The sequence below is a fragment of the Chiloscyllium plagiosum genome, chromosome 1 (genome assembly GCF_004010195.1).
Source record: "Chiloscyllium plagiosum isolate BGI_BamShark_2017 chromosome 1, ASM401019v2, whole genome shotgun sequence".
In the NCBI taxonomy this organism is placed as follows: Eukaryota; Metazoa; Chordata; class Chondrichthyes; order Orectolobiformes; family Hemiscylliidae; genus Chiloscyllium; species Chiloscyllium plagiosum.
The window spans coordinates 40,926,426-40,944,277 of NC_057710.1; the positions used below are offsets into that span (position 1 = coordinate 40,926,426).

Genomic DNA, 17,852 nt, shown 5'->3' on the forward strand with positions numbered 1-17,852 from the left:
CTCCTTCACCACCAGACGCCTGGAGGAAGAACGCCTCATCTTCCGCCTCGGAACACTTCAACCCCAGGGCATCAATGTGGACTTCAACAGTTTCCTCATTTCCCCTTCCCCCACCTCACCCTCATTCCAAACTTCCAGCTCAGCGCTGTCCCCATGACTTGTCCGGACTTGTCCTACCTGCCTATCTCCTTTTCCACCTATCCACTCCACCCGCACCTCCCTGACATATCACCTTCATCCCCTCCCCCACTCACCTATTGTACTCTATGCTACTTTCTCCCCACCCCAACCCTCCTCGAGCTTATCTCTCCACGCTTCAGGCTCTCTGCCTTTATTCCTGATGAAGGGCTTTTGCCTGAAACGTCGATTTTGAAGCTCCTTGGATGCTGCCTGAACTGCTGTGCTCTTCCAGCACCACTAATCCAGAATGGGTTTGGTAGGTGCTATCTAAGAATCTTTGGTGAATTTCTGGAGTGCATCTGAGGGTCAGTGATGGAGGGAGTGAATACTTGTGGATGTGGTACCAATCAAGTAGGCTGCTATGTCCAGGATGGTGTCAAGCTTCTTGAATGTTGTTGGAGCTGCACCTATGCAGCAAGTGGGGAGTATTCCATCACACTTCTGATTTGTGCCTTGTGGATGGTAGATAAACTTTAGGATGTCAGGAGATAAGTTACTCTCCACAGTATCCCTCATCTCTGACCTGCTCTTGTAGCCACTATGTTTATGTTGTGACTTCAGTTGGGTTTCTAGTCAATGGTCACCCCAAGGATGTTGACAGTGGGGGATTCAGTGATTGTAATACAGTTGAATGTCAAGGGGCGGTGGTTAGAGTGTCTCTTATTGGTGATGGTCATTGTAGGATGCAAATGTTACTTGCCACTTGTCAGCCCAAGCCTGGATATTGCCCAGATCTTTTTGCATTTGAGCACGGAGTGCTTCAGTATCTGAGGAGTTGCAAATGGTGCTGAACACTGCAATCATCGGCGAACATCCCCACTTTTGACCTTGTCAGAGGGAAGATCATTGATGAAGCAGCTGAAGATTGTTGGGCCTAGGACACTACCCTGAAGACTCTTGCAGAGATGTCTTGGAGCTGAGATGATCGACCCTTTACAACCACAACCATCTTCCTTTGTGCCAGGTATACTCTAACCAGCAGATGTTTGCCCCCAATACCCATTGATTCCAGTTTTGCCAGGGCTCCTTGATGCCATACTCGGTCAAATGCAGCCTCGATGTTAGGGGCTGTCACTCTCACCTCACCTTTGAAATTCAGCTCTTTTGTCCATGTTTGAACCAAGGCTGAATGACCCTGGTGAAATCTAAACTGAGTGTCATAGAGCAGGTTGTTGCTGAGCAGGTGCTGCTTGATAGCACTATTGATGATCCCTTACTGATGATGGAGAGTAGACTGATTGGGCAGTATACGGCTGGGTTAGATTTGTCCTGCTTTATGACATACCTGGGCAATTTTCCATGTTGTTGGGTAGATACCAGTGTTGTAACTGTATTCATAGAGCTTGGCTAGGGAAGCACACATCTTCAGTACTATTGCCGGAATATTATCAGGGCCCATTGCCTTTGCAGTATCCAGCACCTCCAGCCATTTCTTCATATCATGTGGACTGAATCGAATTGGCTGGAGACTGGTACCTGTGATGCTGGGGACCACTGGAGCTCGAGATAGATCGTCTACTTGGCACTTCTGACTGAAAATTGTTGCGAATGCATCAGCCTTACGTTTTGCACTGATGTGCTGGGCTCTTCCGTCATTGAGGATGGGGATATTTGTGGAGCTTCCTCCTGCAGTGAGTCCACCACCATTCACGACTGGACGTAGAAAGACTGCAGAGCTTAGATCTGATTTGTTGGTTGTGTGATCACTCAGCCCTGTCTATAACTTGCTGTTTATGCCGTGGATCTCACTGCAGCATCTCCTCAGGTCACCTACTCGTCAAAAGCCTTTCTTCCATCATAAGGTTAGAATTGTGGTGATGATGACTATAATGCTTTCAGCTCCTTCTACCACAACTCTCAGGTAGTCCGTCCAGCCAAAGAAAATTGAGGATAGCATTACTGTGGGTGGAGTCATACAAAATTAGATGGTGGCAGTTGTTTGAGACCCAAGACATCACTGCAGGAATACCTATGGTAGTGTTGTAGACCCAACTGTATTAAACTGCTTCATGAATGGCCTTCCCTTTAGGATGATCACTGGGGCAGAGTGTTCAGTACTATCCTGAACTCCTCAAATATTGAAGCCGTCTGAGTTCACATGCAATGAGTCCTGGACAATATCCAAGCTTGTTCTGATAAGTAGCAAGTAACATCTTGTCACACAAATACCAGATGAAAGCTGCCTCCAGCAAGAGAAAGTTTAAAGCACCTTACCTTCACAATCACTGACATAGCTATTTGTGCAAGTCCCACACGATCAAAATCTTGAGTCACACAACACCAGGTATTGGTCCAACAGATTTATTTGGAAGCACTAGCTTTTAGTGCGCTGCTCCTTCATCATAGGTGTGGAATATAAGATCGTCAGATACAGAATCTATAGCAAACGTTTACAGTGTGATGTAACTGAAATTATAAATTGAAAAAGACCTGGATTGTTTAAGTGTCTCATCATTTAAAATGACCATGTTAGTTTCAGTTTTTTCATATGTAAATCGCAAAACCTTTTACATTCTCAAGTGAACTTTAATAATTGGTGTTATGTTGGCCCAAATAATGCATTGAAGGTGTGAGGTGCCCCAATGTTCAAACTCATTCTATTTCTAAAACAAACAGATTTATGGAATCTTAGATGGATTCATGCAGTTTTTGAGCAAAATAAAATTGAATTCTGCAGTTACAAATTCACCCTATAAATTTCTCTGTGTGTGCACGCAAGTGCCCACACGCATGTGGGGGTGTGTGTGGGGGGGGAGACGGATGAGTGTCTGTGAAAAAGCGTGTGTATGTGTGTGAGTGAGAGTGTAAAGGGATATAAGTCTGTGAGAGGATGCCTGTGTGGGTGAGAGTTTGGGAGTGTGTGTGTGTATGGGTCTGTAGGAGTGTGTATGTGTCTGAGTGTCATGCAGATACACACACTCTGACAGACACAGACACTCCTACAGACACGCACACTCTCCCACAGGCCCATACACTCATGTGGACACTCTCATAACACTCACGCATGCAGTCCCACACTCTCACCCATACACACACACACTCTCTCACAGAGTTCATAGCCCTTTACACTCACATTCAAGTCCTGGGCCTCCTTCCCCGCAAAATTCAAGCCACCTGACACCTGGAGGAAGAATGCCTCGTCTTCCGACTTGGGACCTTCCAACCACATAGCACCAACGCCGACTTTACCAATTTCGTTATCTTCCCTCTCCCCCACCTCACCCCAGATCCAATCCTCCCTCTTGACCGGTCTTACCTGTCCATCTTCCTTCCCACCTCTCCGGTCCACCCTCCCCTCCAACCTACCACCATCACCCCTCACCTGCATCTATCTATCTCTGGATCAGTGGTGCCTGAATTGCTGTGCTCTTCCAGCACCACTGATCCAGAAACTGGTTTCCAGCATCTGCAGTCATTGTTTTTACCTTGCATCTATCTATCGCCTTCCCATTACCTTCCCCATCCACACCCCTACCCTCCTCTTTATCTCAGACTCCCCTGCACTCCCAACTCCTGATGGAAGGACTTATGCCCAAAATGTTGACTGTCCTGCTCCTCAGATACTGCCTGACCTGTTGTACTTTTCCAGCACCACAATTTTCAACTCTGATCTCCAGTATCTGCAGTCTTCACTTTTGTCTCATCTGTTTCAGGATGTAAAGTATTAATCTTGCATAGCCACAAAATGTCATATACATCAATTACAAAAGATAGAGAGTCACAGTGAAGCCTATGGGTGTGTCAATCTGGATACTTTGTTTAGCCCCCATAGAAAGCCTGTTTGGCAGCAAGTGTTGGAAGATGGCAGGGTGGTAGTCAAGTCCCTGAACTAGTCATTCAAAATCCAGGCTAATGCTCTGAGGGCACTGGTTCAAATCCCATCATAGTTACTGCTGCAATTTCAATTCACCAAGGGAATCTGAACCAGAGAAATAAAACCTGGTCTCTACAATAGTGAACATGAAACAATCATTGATTGTCATAAAAACACACCTGATTCTCCTAACACAGAACAACCTCGATTATCCGAACGAGATGGGCGGGGAGTATTTTGTCCAGTTAACTGATTGTTCGGATAATGGATAACGTTTTTACGGGACCTTGAAATCTTGTTCGGATAATTGAAAATTCGGATAATTAATGTTTGGCTAACCGAGGTTGTTCTGAATTCATTAGGGAAGGAAATCTACTGTCCTTACCTGGCCTACATTTGATTTCTGACTTGCAGTCAACATGGTTGATTCTTAACATGAAACCATTATCGTTGTCAGGAAAACCTCACCTGGTCCCAAAAGGAGGGAAGCTGCTGTCCTTACCTTGTCTGGCCTGTATGTGACTCCCAACCCATAGTAATGCAGTTAGCACTTAACTGCCCTCTGGGCTATTAGGGATGGGTAATAAATGCTGGAGTGACCAGTCATGCCCAGTTGGGAAAGAAAGACTTTATGTAATGACTGACTAAGTCACTTAGTTCAAGGCAGCTAAAGATAGCTGGCCCTGTTAGTGATGCTCACATCTTACAAAAGATTGAAGAAAGAAAAATCCAAAATTTTGTTACCGTAAACGTCCTACATCTGAGGAAGCCAATTGCTTGGCAGAAAGGATTATAGATTGCAAAGCATTTGGATTCGCAAAGAGTAGATCTGCATATTTAAGCTTCAGTGTGGAGTGTGGACCAAGTCTCACAAATCTTTGTGAAAATCTTTTGTCTTACTCATTCTTTAATGCTGTCTTTTGTTTTATAAATCCTTTCCTTACAACTATGGAGAAATGCATCTTCTGTGGGGTTCGGGCAAGGATGGTTCTGTCTTTTGAGGGCAGCATTGCTTGTGTGCTGCTTTCGTGTGTCATTGAGTTTTCCCACAGGAGCATGTAACACATGCAAAGGCAGGCTTATCTGTTTTGTGTCTGATGCAGAACTCCCCCTGCTGTTGGCTAGGAGATTCGTGCTTTATTGTATTAAACAATGGGTTGTGGAAATCTTGAATTTTCTAAAATTATCAGGGTAAATGCGGCACCACATCTTGCATTGAAGACCCAAGAGTGCTATATGTTCTTTCTCCAAGGCCATTCAGACATGTACTAACTGATGAAAGAGATGGCTATCTTTGCCAACCTCAGAAACAGACACAAGGAAGTCCTCTGACTTGTGTGTCTCCTGCTTGATACCGCATGACTGAGGATCCTATTGTATTAAAACCCAGCCAGAAATTGCAGACTAACCCATTTAGATAATGGAATAAATGTGCAACCTGTCACGTTGCCCAACCACATGACGTGCATCTGAGATTTGAGACCATTGAATATGTTAACCTTTGCATATGTAATTTGCCTTGAAATGTATGTGTGAAAGCTAAACAGTATGATAAGGAAATAACTAGTGATAGTTAGGAAAGGTATGGTTTTATAAAAAATTAACTATTTATTTTGTACTGGGAAACCTGTCTCCCTTAGCTGTTTTGAGTTTCAAAACTATGAGCAAATGGTCATTAAAACTTAACAATGTAACTGGTTAAGCAGTTCATGAATAAAACTGAACTATTTCTTCACCACTTTTGAGATTTAACTTCTGTTAAAAACTTATTTATTGAAAATGATAAATTGTTCTCAGAAATAGTTAACTAAACATGAAAGTAAAATATTCTCCAGAACTGAATTTATGATATGTTTAGCCTTTATAATGATGCAAATAACCTTAACCTGAACAAGTATTTTTATTTAAAAAAAGACCAATTAGGGGTTTGTAGTACTTCTCGTCAAGTTTGTGATTTGTAGCTACAACTATTAACACAACATAATTTCATTGGCAAGGAAGTAATATTTCAATGAATACAGCTATGAAAATTTCTGCTAAGACAGAAAAATATAATGTCATCTGTTCAGAATTAATTGCCTTCAGCTACTTGTGATTTGAAACTTAAAACTTTGCAATTAACTAGGTAGGTGAAACATTGGGGATTAGCTTGTCCAATTTCTGATTGCATTCTCCAGTAATTGCTATGACTTTTGTATAATATATTTAATGTAGTTAAATGTCACCAGGAGACTTCACAACTATTTAGCCATAAGCTCTCAATGGACAGTAGGCATCTGTCTACATTCAAGACGGAATTGGTTGTACATTGTTTGAGAGGCGAGTGTAGGGCAAGCTGAGGAGGCAGCAGTGAATGAATTGCCATAGCTAGTCCAGGAAGAGGGGCAAGAGAAATAAAGTCAAGGAGGCTTAAGGGGAAATTTACACAATTAAGACCAAGTGAATGATGCTCATAATGAAAATGGAAGAAACACAGACGTGTTGGTCGGATGAGTGTACAATATCTGTGAATAGAGAGGCATGGTGCAGGAATTTGCAAACTAAAATGACCTCTTACTTGAAGATATTGCTGAACTGGAACCCTGTGGGGATTAGATTACAGTGTGCTGGAAAAGCACAGCAGGTAATGCAGCATCCGAGGACCAGGAAAATTGACGTTTCGGGCAAAAGCCCTTCATCAGCATAGCGAAGATATCAGGTCTGAAGCTCGGCATAGATTATTGAGGACACAGGTTTTTAACATTTGATTCATCGTTTGACAATGGTCAGGAGAGGGATGAAATTAGTGAATAAGGAATAGAACTTGTGGCTGGGGTGAACGACGCTGTGACTTTATCCTCTCGGTGCTGGATGTTGAAAGTATTTGCATAATGAATCATAGCCTGTAGATCATTTGAGAGGAATGGTTATGAGGCTGATCTGAGTGTCGGTGTACATGAGGATTATGGCACTTTTTCCAATGATCTTGTTGAAGGACAGCATATGGATGAAAAACGAGAGGGAGTCAAAGATATATACTTGATATTGCAGGAGTGTAAGCAGAAGTGTTTTGTTACCCTGTCTATGACTAGATAAGAGCAGTCATGTTCAGCTGGTTAAAAGAAGGGCCATTAGGAAAGGATGTTTCAGGCTGCAGGCAGGTAGAGAAGTATGGGGAGTGATGTAATGTGTAATTTCTAACTGTTAAATGCCAAATTTGCTATGACAGAAATAAAATCCAGTTTGACAGGCTTAGGTTTCAGTTACAGGGAGTTAGTTATAGAGCCATACCGCACGGAAACAGACCCTTTGGTCCAACCAGTGGGTGGCACAGTGGTTAGCACTGCTGCCTCACAGCGCCAGAGACCCGAGTTCAATTCCCGCCTCAGGCGACTGACTGTGTGGAGTTTGCATATTCTCCCCGTGTCTGCGTGGGTTTACTCCAGGTGCTTCGGTTTCCTCCCACAGTCCAAAAAAATGTGCAGGTCAGGTGAATTGGCCATGCTAAATTGCTCGTAGTGTTAGGTGCAGGGGTAAATGTAGGGGAATGGGTCTGGGTGGGTGCGCTTCGGCGGGTCGGTGTGGACCTGTTGGGCTGAAGGGCCTGTTTCCACACTAAGTAATCTAATCTAATCTAATCAGTCCATGCCGACCACATCCCAAACTAAACTAGTCCCACCTGTCTGCACTTGGCCCATATTCCTCCAAACATTTCTTATTCATGTACTAATCCAAATGTTATTTAAACGCACTACCTGCAGAGTTGACTTGGCACTAAACTATGGGATTCCCAGCCAACATGTCTCTGTCTCTTTATGTCGCTTACCTCCTTTAAGACCCTCATTGTAACCTACTTCTTTGACCTTGCCTTGTCCTAAAACTCCCTAGTGGCTGATGTTACACTTTAATACTATTGCACCTGTGACACAAGTCAAATGGTTTCATTATGTTAATGGTGCTTTATAAACGTAAGCTATTATTGTTATAAATGAAATATCAGGAAATTGAATTTTAATTTGTTTTATTACATTTTACTTCAATATTCTCAGCTACACTATTATTGCCAGCAGTGCCAATACTAGGAACAAACCTAGGTTTTACTCAGCTATTGCCATTCTCTAAACTCTCCATCACCACTCGCCTGTAAATATGATCAACTCAATTAATGATGAACTACATTCTGATAAACATTAGAGAATAACATGTATTTAACCAAAGTGTCACAGTGTTCTCAATTTCTATGAAATGCTTATTGACACACAGGAAACATAGCAGCCAAAGTTGCAAAAAAGATGGCTCTGGATCTCTGAATAAGCTGTATTTTGGAGAAGAAAGTGAGGTTGGAGAAGGGGAGGGTAGTATGCAGGCAGAAGTATTAAATGGTGAAGATTTTGACTAGGAATGTCATAACAATGGATTTAATTTGAATGGAGGCATTACAGAAATAACATGGAATGATAGGGATCAGGAAGGGAAATTACATGGACAGCAGTTTATGAGAAAAGGGTTGCGAGATTAGAAGGTGAGTCTTCTGGGCCCAGAATTTAGGGAGTGAAAGTTTCTGATACATATCCTGGATGTTTCTTGAATATTTTCTATTTCTCTATTGATTGTTTCTAATTTTTTTTTGTGTATGATTCTGTTCGGTGTTGTATCTGACAGCCTTTTGTACTATCTTTTTCTCTTAGGCAAAATGAGGTTCGTATTTGACCATAGCTATGCATAAAGACAAGCAACAAAAGTCAGGATGCACTGTTTTAAATGTATGATTGGAGCAGTATGATTTTCCCCTCTCTCGCTCGCGCGCACACACACACACACCTTCAAGGGTTTGACTTGTGCAGTTTTATGAATGGAGGCAGTTTGACCCTGCGCACTGGTGCTCTCAATGGCTTTGGAGGCATACATTCTACTGAAGTCATTTAACATAAAATTCCAAGGCACTTCATGGGCATGTCACCAATGTAAACCAACATACAAGCTTAAGATAAACTTGTAAGAGGTGATTAGAACCAGAGTTACATTAAAAAGAGAGAGGATTAGAGGAGGTTTTGAGCCAGAGGGATTTTTAGAGGTTGATACAGTGGTGCCATGAGTTGGTTGAAGACTAACATGAGTACTGGATGCAAGTGGACAAGGACCCCTTGAGGTCGAACGTTTTGAAATGAGTGAATTGGGGAATAGTAAGATATTCAGTGATGGTCAGTTCTGATCACATTGGTACAAATGAGCAACAGAGTTTGGGTTATGCTTCATTGTAGTGGTCAGTGGATTAAAATGTGCTGTAATTGATATTTTCTTCCCCATGGTCTTCAATGTCCAGGGTCCCTGAGATTATGATGATTTTATCTTCATTCCTACATATTGGCATAGCTATGCTAATCTTAAATGTAGTTATAAAAGAATGGATTGAATTGGGAAAGGAATTTGGCAGAAAAGACAGTTGAGCAACAATGGTAGACCTTTGAGAAAATAGTTCATGGCTGACAGCAAAGAGCTATCCTTGTGAGGAAGAAGGGTTCCAGAAAGTGGAGAAGCCAACCATGGTTAACCAAGGAAGTTAATGGAAGCATTGAATTGAAATAAACACATATAATTTGGCAAATATTAGTGTACTCCAGAGGACTGGAGACATTTAAAAACCAACAAAACAGGATGCCAACAAAAAAATGCAGAAAATGAAATTTAAGAGTAAACTTGCAAATAATATCAAGATGGATGGCAAGAACTTCTTTAAATTTAAAGGAAGAGAGAGGCCAAAGGTATCATAGCCCCACAGTGAACAGAGCTGGGGAAGTAATGTAGAAAAATGAAATAGCAGAGGAGTTGAAGAAGTGCTTTTCATCAATTTCCATGGTGCAAGACATTAATGGCATCCCAGAAATATTATATAATCAAGGGGCAAAAAGGAGAGAGGAAATAAATAGAATAGCCATCTCTAGAGAAAACGTACCAGGGAGGAGACCCATAAGTCCCCTGGATCAGATAGGTGAAGAATAAAGCCTCAGAAATAGTGGATGCATTGATGGTAATACTACAAGAGCCTTTGATTCTGGAAAAATAGTGGAGAACTGGAAAAGTGCCAGTGTTCTAAGAAGGGAAGGTGACAAAAAAAGGCAAATTAATTTAACATTGGGAAAATGTTAAGAGTCTATTGTAAATTTATAATAGTAGAGCAAAGAGAAATGCTTAATAAAGCAGAGTTAGCACAGTTCATGAAGGGAATATCATACTTGACAAATTTATTGGAATTGTTTTAAAGGTAGCAAGCAAGATAAATAAAGAGGAAGCTGTGAATGTAATTGATTTGAATTTCTGGAAGACCTATGATAAAGTACCACATGTTAAGCTTCTTAATAAGAAAGACCCCATGGTGTTGAAGGTAGTATATTAATGTGGTTAGAAACTTGGCCAACTAATAGAAGACAGAGTTGGGGAAGGGGGATATTTTCAAGATGGCAACTTTGTAACTAGTGGAAAATCACTGGGATCAGTGCTGAGACTATAATTATTAGCAATATGTATTTATGACTTGGATGAGGAAAAATTTGCAAATAACACAATAGGTGGGAAGGCAAGTAGTGAGGTTGATGCAAAGCATATAGAGGAATTACAGACCGGTTAAGTGAGTGTGCCCAAAACTTGGCAGATGGAATATTATCTGCGAAAATATGAGATTACGCACTTAGGCAGGAAAAATAGAGCAGCTGAATCTTATTTAAGTAAGAAAACACTGCAGAATGCTCCAGTATAGAGGGATTTAAAAATTTTCATTCATAAATCACGAAAAGCTACCATACAAGTTCAGGTAACAGGAAGGCAATAGGAATGTTAGACTTTATTTAAAAGGGAATGGAGTATAAAAATGGGAAGTCTTGTGACATTATACAAGGCATGAGTTAGATCACACCTGGATACCAAATCCACCTCTCTCAGGAAAGATATACTGGCATTGGTAGCAATGCAGAGAAGATTCACCAGGCTGACCTCATTAATGGAGATACTGGGAGAGAGGCTGAGTAGGTTAAGCTGATATTCATTGGAGTTTAAAAGAATGAGAGGCAACTGCATTGAAATATACAAGACAAGAGGACCCGAATGGTTTGATGCAGGGAGGTTATTTTCACCTTATAGGAGCATCTATGATCATAGAGAGCATATCTCAGAATAATGGATCATCCATAAAACTGAGATGAGGAGGAATTTCATGAATCCATGGAATTCTTTACCAAGAGGCACTTGTAGGCTGAGCCGTTAAGTATATTCAAGCCTGAGATAGACACGTTTTAAAACAGGAAGGGAATTGAGCGTTATTGACTAAAGATAGGAAATTGGATTTTCAGATGATCAGGTTGTCCATGGTCTCATCAAACAGATTAAAGTACAGCTCAGAACAAGGCATTCAGCCCACAATGTTGTGCCAAGGATTAATCCTAATTTAAAATGAAGTAACCTAACCTATGCACCCCTCAATTCACTGCTGTCCATGTGCAAGTCCAGCAGTTGCTTCAATGTCCCTAATGACTCTGCTTCCACCACCACCGCTGACAATGCATTCCACGCATTCACAACTCTGTGTAAAGAACCTACCTCTGATGTCCCCTATTCCCCTTTCTCCTAATATCTTTTAAAACTATGACCCCTTGTGCCAGTCAATCCTGCCCTGGAGAAATGTCTCTGGCTATTGACTCTCTCCATGCCTCTTATTACCTTATACACCTCGATCAGGTCACCTCTCTTCTTCCTTCTCTCCAGAAAGAAAAGTCTGAGCCTGGTTAACCTCTCTTCGTAAGGCAATCCCTCCAGTCCAGGCAGCATCCTGGTAAACCTTTGCACCCTCTCCAAAGCCTCTGTATCTTTCCTATAATAGGGTGACCAGAATTGGACACAATATTCCAAGTGTGATCTCACCAGGGACTTGTAGACCTGTAGCAAAACCTTGCCGCTCTTAAACTCGATCCCTCTGTTAATAAAAGCCAAAACACCATATGCTTTCTTAACAACCCTATCCACTTGGGTGAAAACTTTGAGGGATCTATGCACTTACACACCAAGATCCCTCTGTTCCTCCACACTGCCAAGAATCCTGTGTTTGATCCAATATTCAGCATTCAAGTTCGATCTTCCAAAATGCATCACTTTGCATTTATCTAGGTTGAACTCCATCTGTCATTTCTCAGCCCAGCTCTGCATCTTGTCTGTCGTACTGCAGCCTGCAATAGCCCTTGATACTATCAATGGCACCTCCAACCTTTGTGTCATCAGCAAATTTACTAAACCACCCCTCAACCTCCTCATCCAAGTCATTTATAAAAACTACAAAGAGCAGAGGCTGAAGAACAGAGCCCTGCGGGACCCCACTCAACACTGACCTCCAGGCAGAATATTTTCCGTCTACAACCACTCTCTGCCTTCTGTCAGCCAACCAATTCTAAATCCAGACAGCTGAATCTTCCTGTATCCCCTACCTCCTGACTTTCTGAATGAGCCTACCATGGGGAGCCTTATCAAATGCCTTGCTGAAGTCCATATACACCACATCCACTGCTCAACCTTCGTCGACCTGTCTTGTCACCTCCTCAAATAACACAATAAGATTAGTTAGGCATGACCTGCCCCTCACAAAGCCATGCTGACTGCCTTTAGTCACCCTATGCTTTTCCAAATAGTCATAAATCCTATCCCTCAGAATTCTTTCCAAGACCTTGCTGACCACAAATGAAAGACTGACTGACTGATTTGTAATTGCCAGGGATTTCCCTATTACCTTTCTTGAAAAGAGGAACAGCATTCGCCTCCTTCCAATCCTCCGGTAAGACTCCCGTGGAGAGTGAGGAGGCAAATATCCTCACCAGCAGCTTAGCAACTTCCTTTCTTGCTTCCTGGAGCAACCTGGGATAAATTGGGTCTGGCCCTGGGGACCTATCAATCATAATGTTTTCCCAAACTTCCAGTATGTCAACTTCATCAATCTTGATCTGGTCAAGCCTCCATCACAGCTCCTCAAAGTTTTCATTCACAACAAGGTCTTTTTTCTCTCTGAAAACCGAAGCAAAAAACTTATTTAGGGCTTCCCCTATCTGTTCAGACTCCACCTACAAGTTCCCTATGCTATCCCTGATCGGCCTTACCTTCACCCTGACCATGCTCCTATTCCTCATATTCCTCATGAATGAGTAAAATGCCTTTGGGTTCTCCCTAATCCTTCCTGCCAAGCCTTCGAGCCTCCTCTTGGCTCTCCTCAGTCCATTTCTGAGCTCCTTTCTAGCAAGCCTGCAATCCTCTAAAGCTGTGCTAGATCCTTGCTTCCCCCACCTGACTTAAGCTTTTGATGAGAAACTCCTCTGTTCTTGTCATCCAAGACTCCTTAATCTTACCCTTTCTTACCTGTCACAGAGGGACAAATTTGTGCATCACTTGCAACAAATGCTCCTTAAACAGTCTCTACATGTCTGCTGTGCCCTTCCTGTGGAACAATTGCTCCCAGTCTGTATTTCCCAACTCGTGTCTGATAGCATCATAGCTTCCTTTTCCCCAATGAAATATCTTCCCTTGGTAAATGTTTCTTTCCCTCTCTGTGGCTATGGTAAATGTGAGGCAGTTGTGGTCACTGTCACCAAAGCGTTCTCCCGCTGCGAGATCTGACACCTGTCCTGGCTCATGGCTGAACACCAAATGCAAAATGACCTCTCCCCTCATCGGCCTGAGTAAGGAAACCCTCCTGAACACACCTAACATAGAACAATACAGCACAGAACAGGCCCTTTGGCCTCGATGTTGTGTTGACCCGTAAACTATTCTCAGCTCGGTCCCCTCCATGATCCCATCATAGAGTATCCATGTGCTCATCCAAGGATTGTTTAAATCTCCCTAATGTGGCTGAGTTAACTACATTAGCAGGCAGGGCATTCCACGCCCTTACCACTCTCTGAGTAAAGAACCTGCCTCTGACATTTGTCTTAAATCTATCACCCCTCAATTTGTAGTTATGCCCTCTGGTACAAGCTGACGTCATCATCCTAGGGTAGACAGTGAAAGTCTTTTTCCTATCATCTTGTATGTCTCTATCAAATCTCCTTTTAGCATTCTTCTTTGCAATGAGAACATACCCACGTCTCTCAGCCTTTCCTCATAAGACTTTCCCTCCAAGCCAGGCAACATCCTTGTAAATCTCCTTGCACCTTTTCCAATGCTTCCACATCCTTCCCGAAATATGGTGACCAGAACTGTACACAATATTCCAAATGTGGCCGCACTAATGTTTTGTATCGTTGCAGCATAATATTGCGGCTCCGGAACTCAATTCCTCTACAAATGAAACCTAACACACCGTATGCCTTCTTTAACAGCACTATCAACCTGGGTGGCAACTTTCAGGGATCTATGTACATGGACTCCAAGATCCCTTTGCGTATACACACTATCAAAAATCTTTCCATTGACCCAGTACTCTGCCTTCCTGTTATTCTTCCCAAAGTGCATCACCTCACATTTATCTGCATTGAACTCCATTTGCCACCTCTCAGCCAATTCTGCAGTTTATCCAAGTCTCCCTGCAATCTGCAACATTCTTCTACACTGTCCACTACTCCACCGACTTTAGTGTCATCTGCAAATTTACTAATCCATCCACATATGCCTGCGTCTAAGTCATTTATAAAAATGACAAGCAGCAGTGGTCCCAAATCAGATTCTTGTGCCACACCACTAGTAACCGGACACCAGGCTGAATATTTTCTATCAACCACCACTTTCTGCTTTCTTTCAGAAAGCCAGTTTCTAATCCAAACTGCTAAATTACCCTCAATCCCATGTCTCTGCATTTTCCCCAACAGCCTACCATGTTGAACCTTATCAAAGGCTTTACTGAATTCCATGTATACCATGTCAACTGCCCTACCCTCATCTACATGCTTGGTCACCTCCTCAAAAAACTCAGATTTGTGAGACACAACCTGCCCTTGACGAAACCATGTTGACTCTCTGAAATCAAATTGTTGCTTGCTAGATGATTGTAAACCTCATCTCTTATTATCCCTTCCCAAACCATTCCTACAACAGAAGTAAAGGTCACTAGTCTATAATTACCTGGGTCATCTCTACTACCCTTCTTGAACAAGGGCACAACAGTTGCAATCCTCCAGTCCTCAGATACTAAACTTGTAGACAATGATGACTCAAATATCAAAGTCAAAGGCTCTGCTATCTCCTCCCTAGCTTCCCAGAGAATCCTCAGATACCTCCCATCTAGCCCAGGGGACTTGTCTACTTTCACTCCTTCGTAACTAGCCTCAATCCTTACTCGAATATCTCGTACCTCATTTTTCTTTTCTACAATATTCTCCTGACAACTGGCAAAAATGGCTCCATCCAAACCATCTGCCCGAAGGAGGTTCCAGTCGATATTGGGAAAGTTGAAGTCACCCTTAACAACAACCCTGCTACATCTACATTTTCCAAAATCTGCCAGCCTATCAGTTCTTCAATTTCTCCACTGCTATTAGGGGGTCTGTAGAAAACCTGAATGAGGTGGGCTGCTCCCTTGCTGTTCCTAACTTCCACCCATACTTACTCAGTAGACAAACCTTCCTCAACAACTTCACTTTCTGTAGCTTTGATGCACTCGCTGATTAGCAATGCTACACCACCTCTCGTTTTCCACCCTCCCTGTTCTTTTTGAACGTTCTAAACCCTGGGACATGTAGCAACCATTCCTGCTCCTGTGAAACCCACGTCTCCGTTATGGCCACAACATGATAGTCCCACATACTGATCCATGCTGTAAGTTCATCACTCTTATTTCTGACACTCCTTGTGTTAAAGCAGACAAACTTTAACTGATCCCTTTGTTTCACCACATGATAAATCTTCCTGATAGATTCACTACATCCTGCCACTACCCCATCTACAACTTCCCCCTTCTCAGATACGTAGGTCTCATTGAATGGGGGTAGCATACGTGACATGCTGAATGTTCTACTCTTGCTCTTTTGTCTGAGGCTGTTATGGCCTAGATTAATTTAAATTGGATGAAGAATTTAAGATATCACCTGCTTTCCTGGTTCTGGGCAGCTTATTTGTCTCATTGCAGGATAGAATGTGCATCATGTCTAATTTGTACGACTCCCTATGGGATTGTTTTATTCATTAATTAATCATGAATGAATCTAAACTGCATAGAGGTGGTGAGGTGCCTAATTAGTAGCACATGTTTAATATTCATTGGAAACTGAAGTACATTGCAACCATACATTAATTTATTCCAACATAACTTTCACTTTGTACTTTTATTTTTCCCTATTGTAATACATGCAAGAAGCAAATTTGAGATGTTTTAAATTAGCTGAACTCATTTTGTTTCAGACAGATTACTTAATATCTCTCTAGTGAACAGCCATTATTTTCTGTCTTTGTGTTATGCCTGTTGTGTTCAGATATGGGGTGGATATGAGGTTTCCCAAATTTGGCCATACTATTGAATGTACAGCAGGGAAAACTGAACCAGTACACTTCTGCTTTGAGAATAGATTTCACTGAAGAGCCAGTAAGCAGATAACCTGGTTTCTCTACTAGTCAGGTAGTGCTTATATCAAGGAGTAACTGAAAATAAAGACATACAAAGAGAAGTGAACCTAATACATTACAGTTAATGTGGTATTTTTCACTTTTTCAGTGATCCTTACGTGAAATTGTCCTTGTATGTAGCTGATGAGAACCGAGAACTTGCTTTGATTCAGACTAAAACTATCAAAAAGGTAAGCTTCTGTTTTGTTTTAACTTGTGCTCGGAGTACTAAGACTTGTTCCTGCAGACTCTCTGTGCACTCTCTGCAGAGATCGATAAAAGTAGAAAATTTGGAAAATAAAATTTCCAGCATCTGACCGGATGGGCAATGTGGCAAGATTTCAAGTTGTAAGATGTTTACAGTAACCAACAAATTAATTTTGAAAGAATAGACAAAACTTTACTCCAATTAACTTATCACGTGTCCAAAAATCTAACATTATGGCTGTAATCTTCACTGGGCACTTTGTTATCAAGGAATCAATCTAAAGTAATTCTTAGCTCCCAAGGCTTGCTTTTTGCCTTCACCTTTCCCAGCAGGAAACTCCTGACTCGAAAACTAACTTGATCGGTGGAGAATGAACTGGAGCTTCTTCCCTCTAACCGAGCTGGCAAAACTTCCAGTACAAATGCTCACAAATGTAGCTTCTTCAGTCTGAGGGACAGCTTGCCATGTGCATTTCATGCTGTTACCAACAGACCTAAATTTTTTTCTGCTTAAGGTAGATTGTTTTAAGGAAATCTGCAACCTAATAGTTGTTGACAGTGGCCTCATATAGATCATGATTTGGAGATGCCAGTGTTGGACTGGGGTGTACAAAGTTAAAAATCACACAACACCAGGTTATAGTCCAACAGGTTTAATTGGAAGCACACTAGCTTTCGGAGCAACGCTCCTTCATCAGGTGATTGTGAAGGGCTCGAGCGTAACACAGAATTTATAGCAAAAATTTGCAGTGTGATGTAACTGAAATTATACATTGAAAAATTGATTGTCTGTTAAGCCTTTCATCTGTTAGAACACAGTGATAGTTTCACTTGTTTCATGAGTAAATCACAAAACCCTTTTTTTTTAAATTGCATTCTCGGGTTAGCTGTTAACAATGGTGATAGCTAGACAATATGTTGAAGGTGTTAGCCCCCTGTGTTCTCTGTCTATGACCTGATGTTTAGATTGATTCTAATCTAAAAAGTGAAATAACAGAGTTTTACATAAATTCATGCAGTTTTTGAGCACAGAGTTCTACATGAATGTATGCAGTTCTTGAGCAAAGTGCAATGTAACTCTGAAAGTACCAAAAAAATTCACCACACA

General features: G+C 41.9%; 1 protein-coding gene across 12 annotated transcripts in view; it reads left to right on the forward strand.

The window, feature by feature from the left end:
• The window catches only part of nedd4l (NEDD4 like E3 ubiquitin protein ligase), a 485,500-nt gene that overhangs the window by 195,723 nt on the left and 271,925 nt on the right, over positions 1–17,852 (forward strand). For 7 of the 12 annotated variants that reach the window (XM_043677840.1, XM_043678365.1, XM_043677695.1 and 4 more), the window contains one exon: positions 16,647–16,728. In XM_043677840.1, coding sequence (XP_043533775.1) covers positions 16,647–16,728 — 82 coding nt within the window. Of the gene's footprint in view, positions 1–8,661; positions 8,672–16,646; positions 16,729–17,852 lie in introns of all 12 variants that reach the window. The other 5 variants (XM_043677900.1, XM_043677979.1, XM_043678137.1 and 2 more) reach the window with 1 other exon arrangement.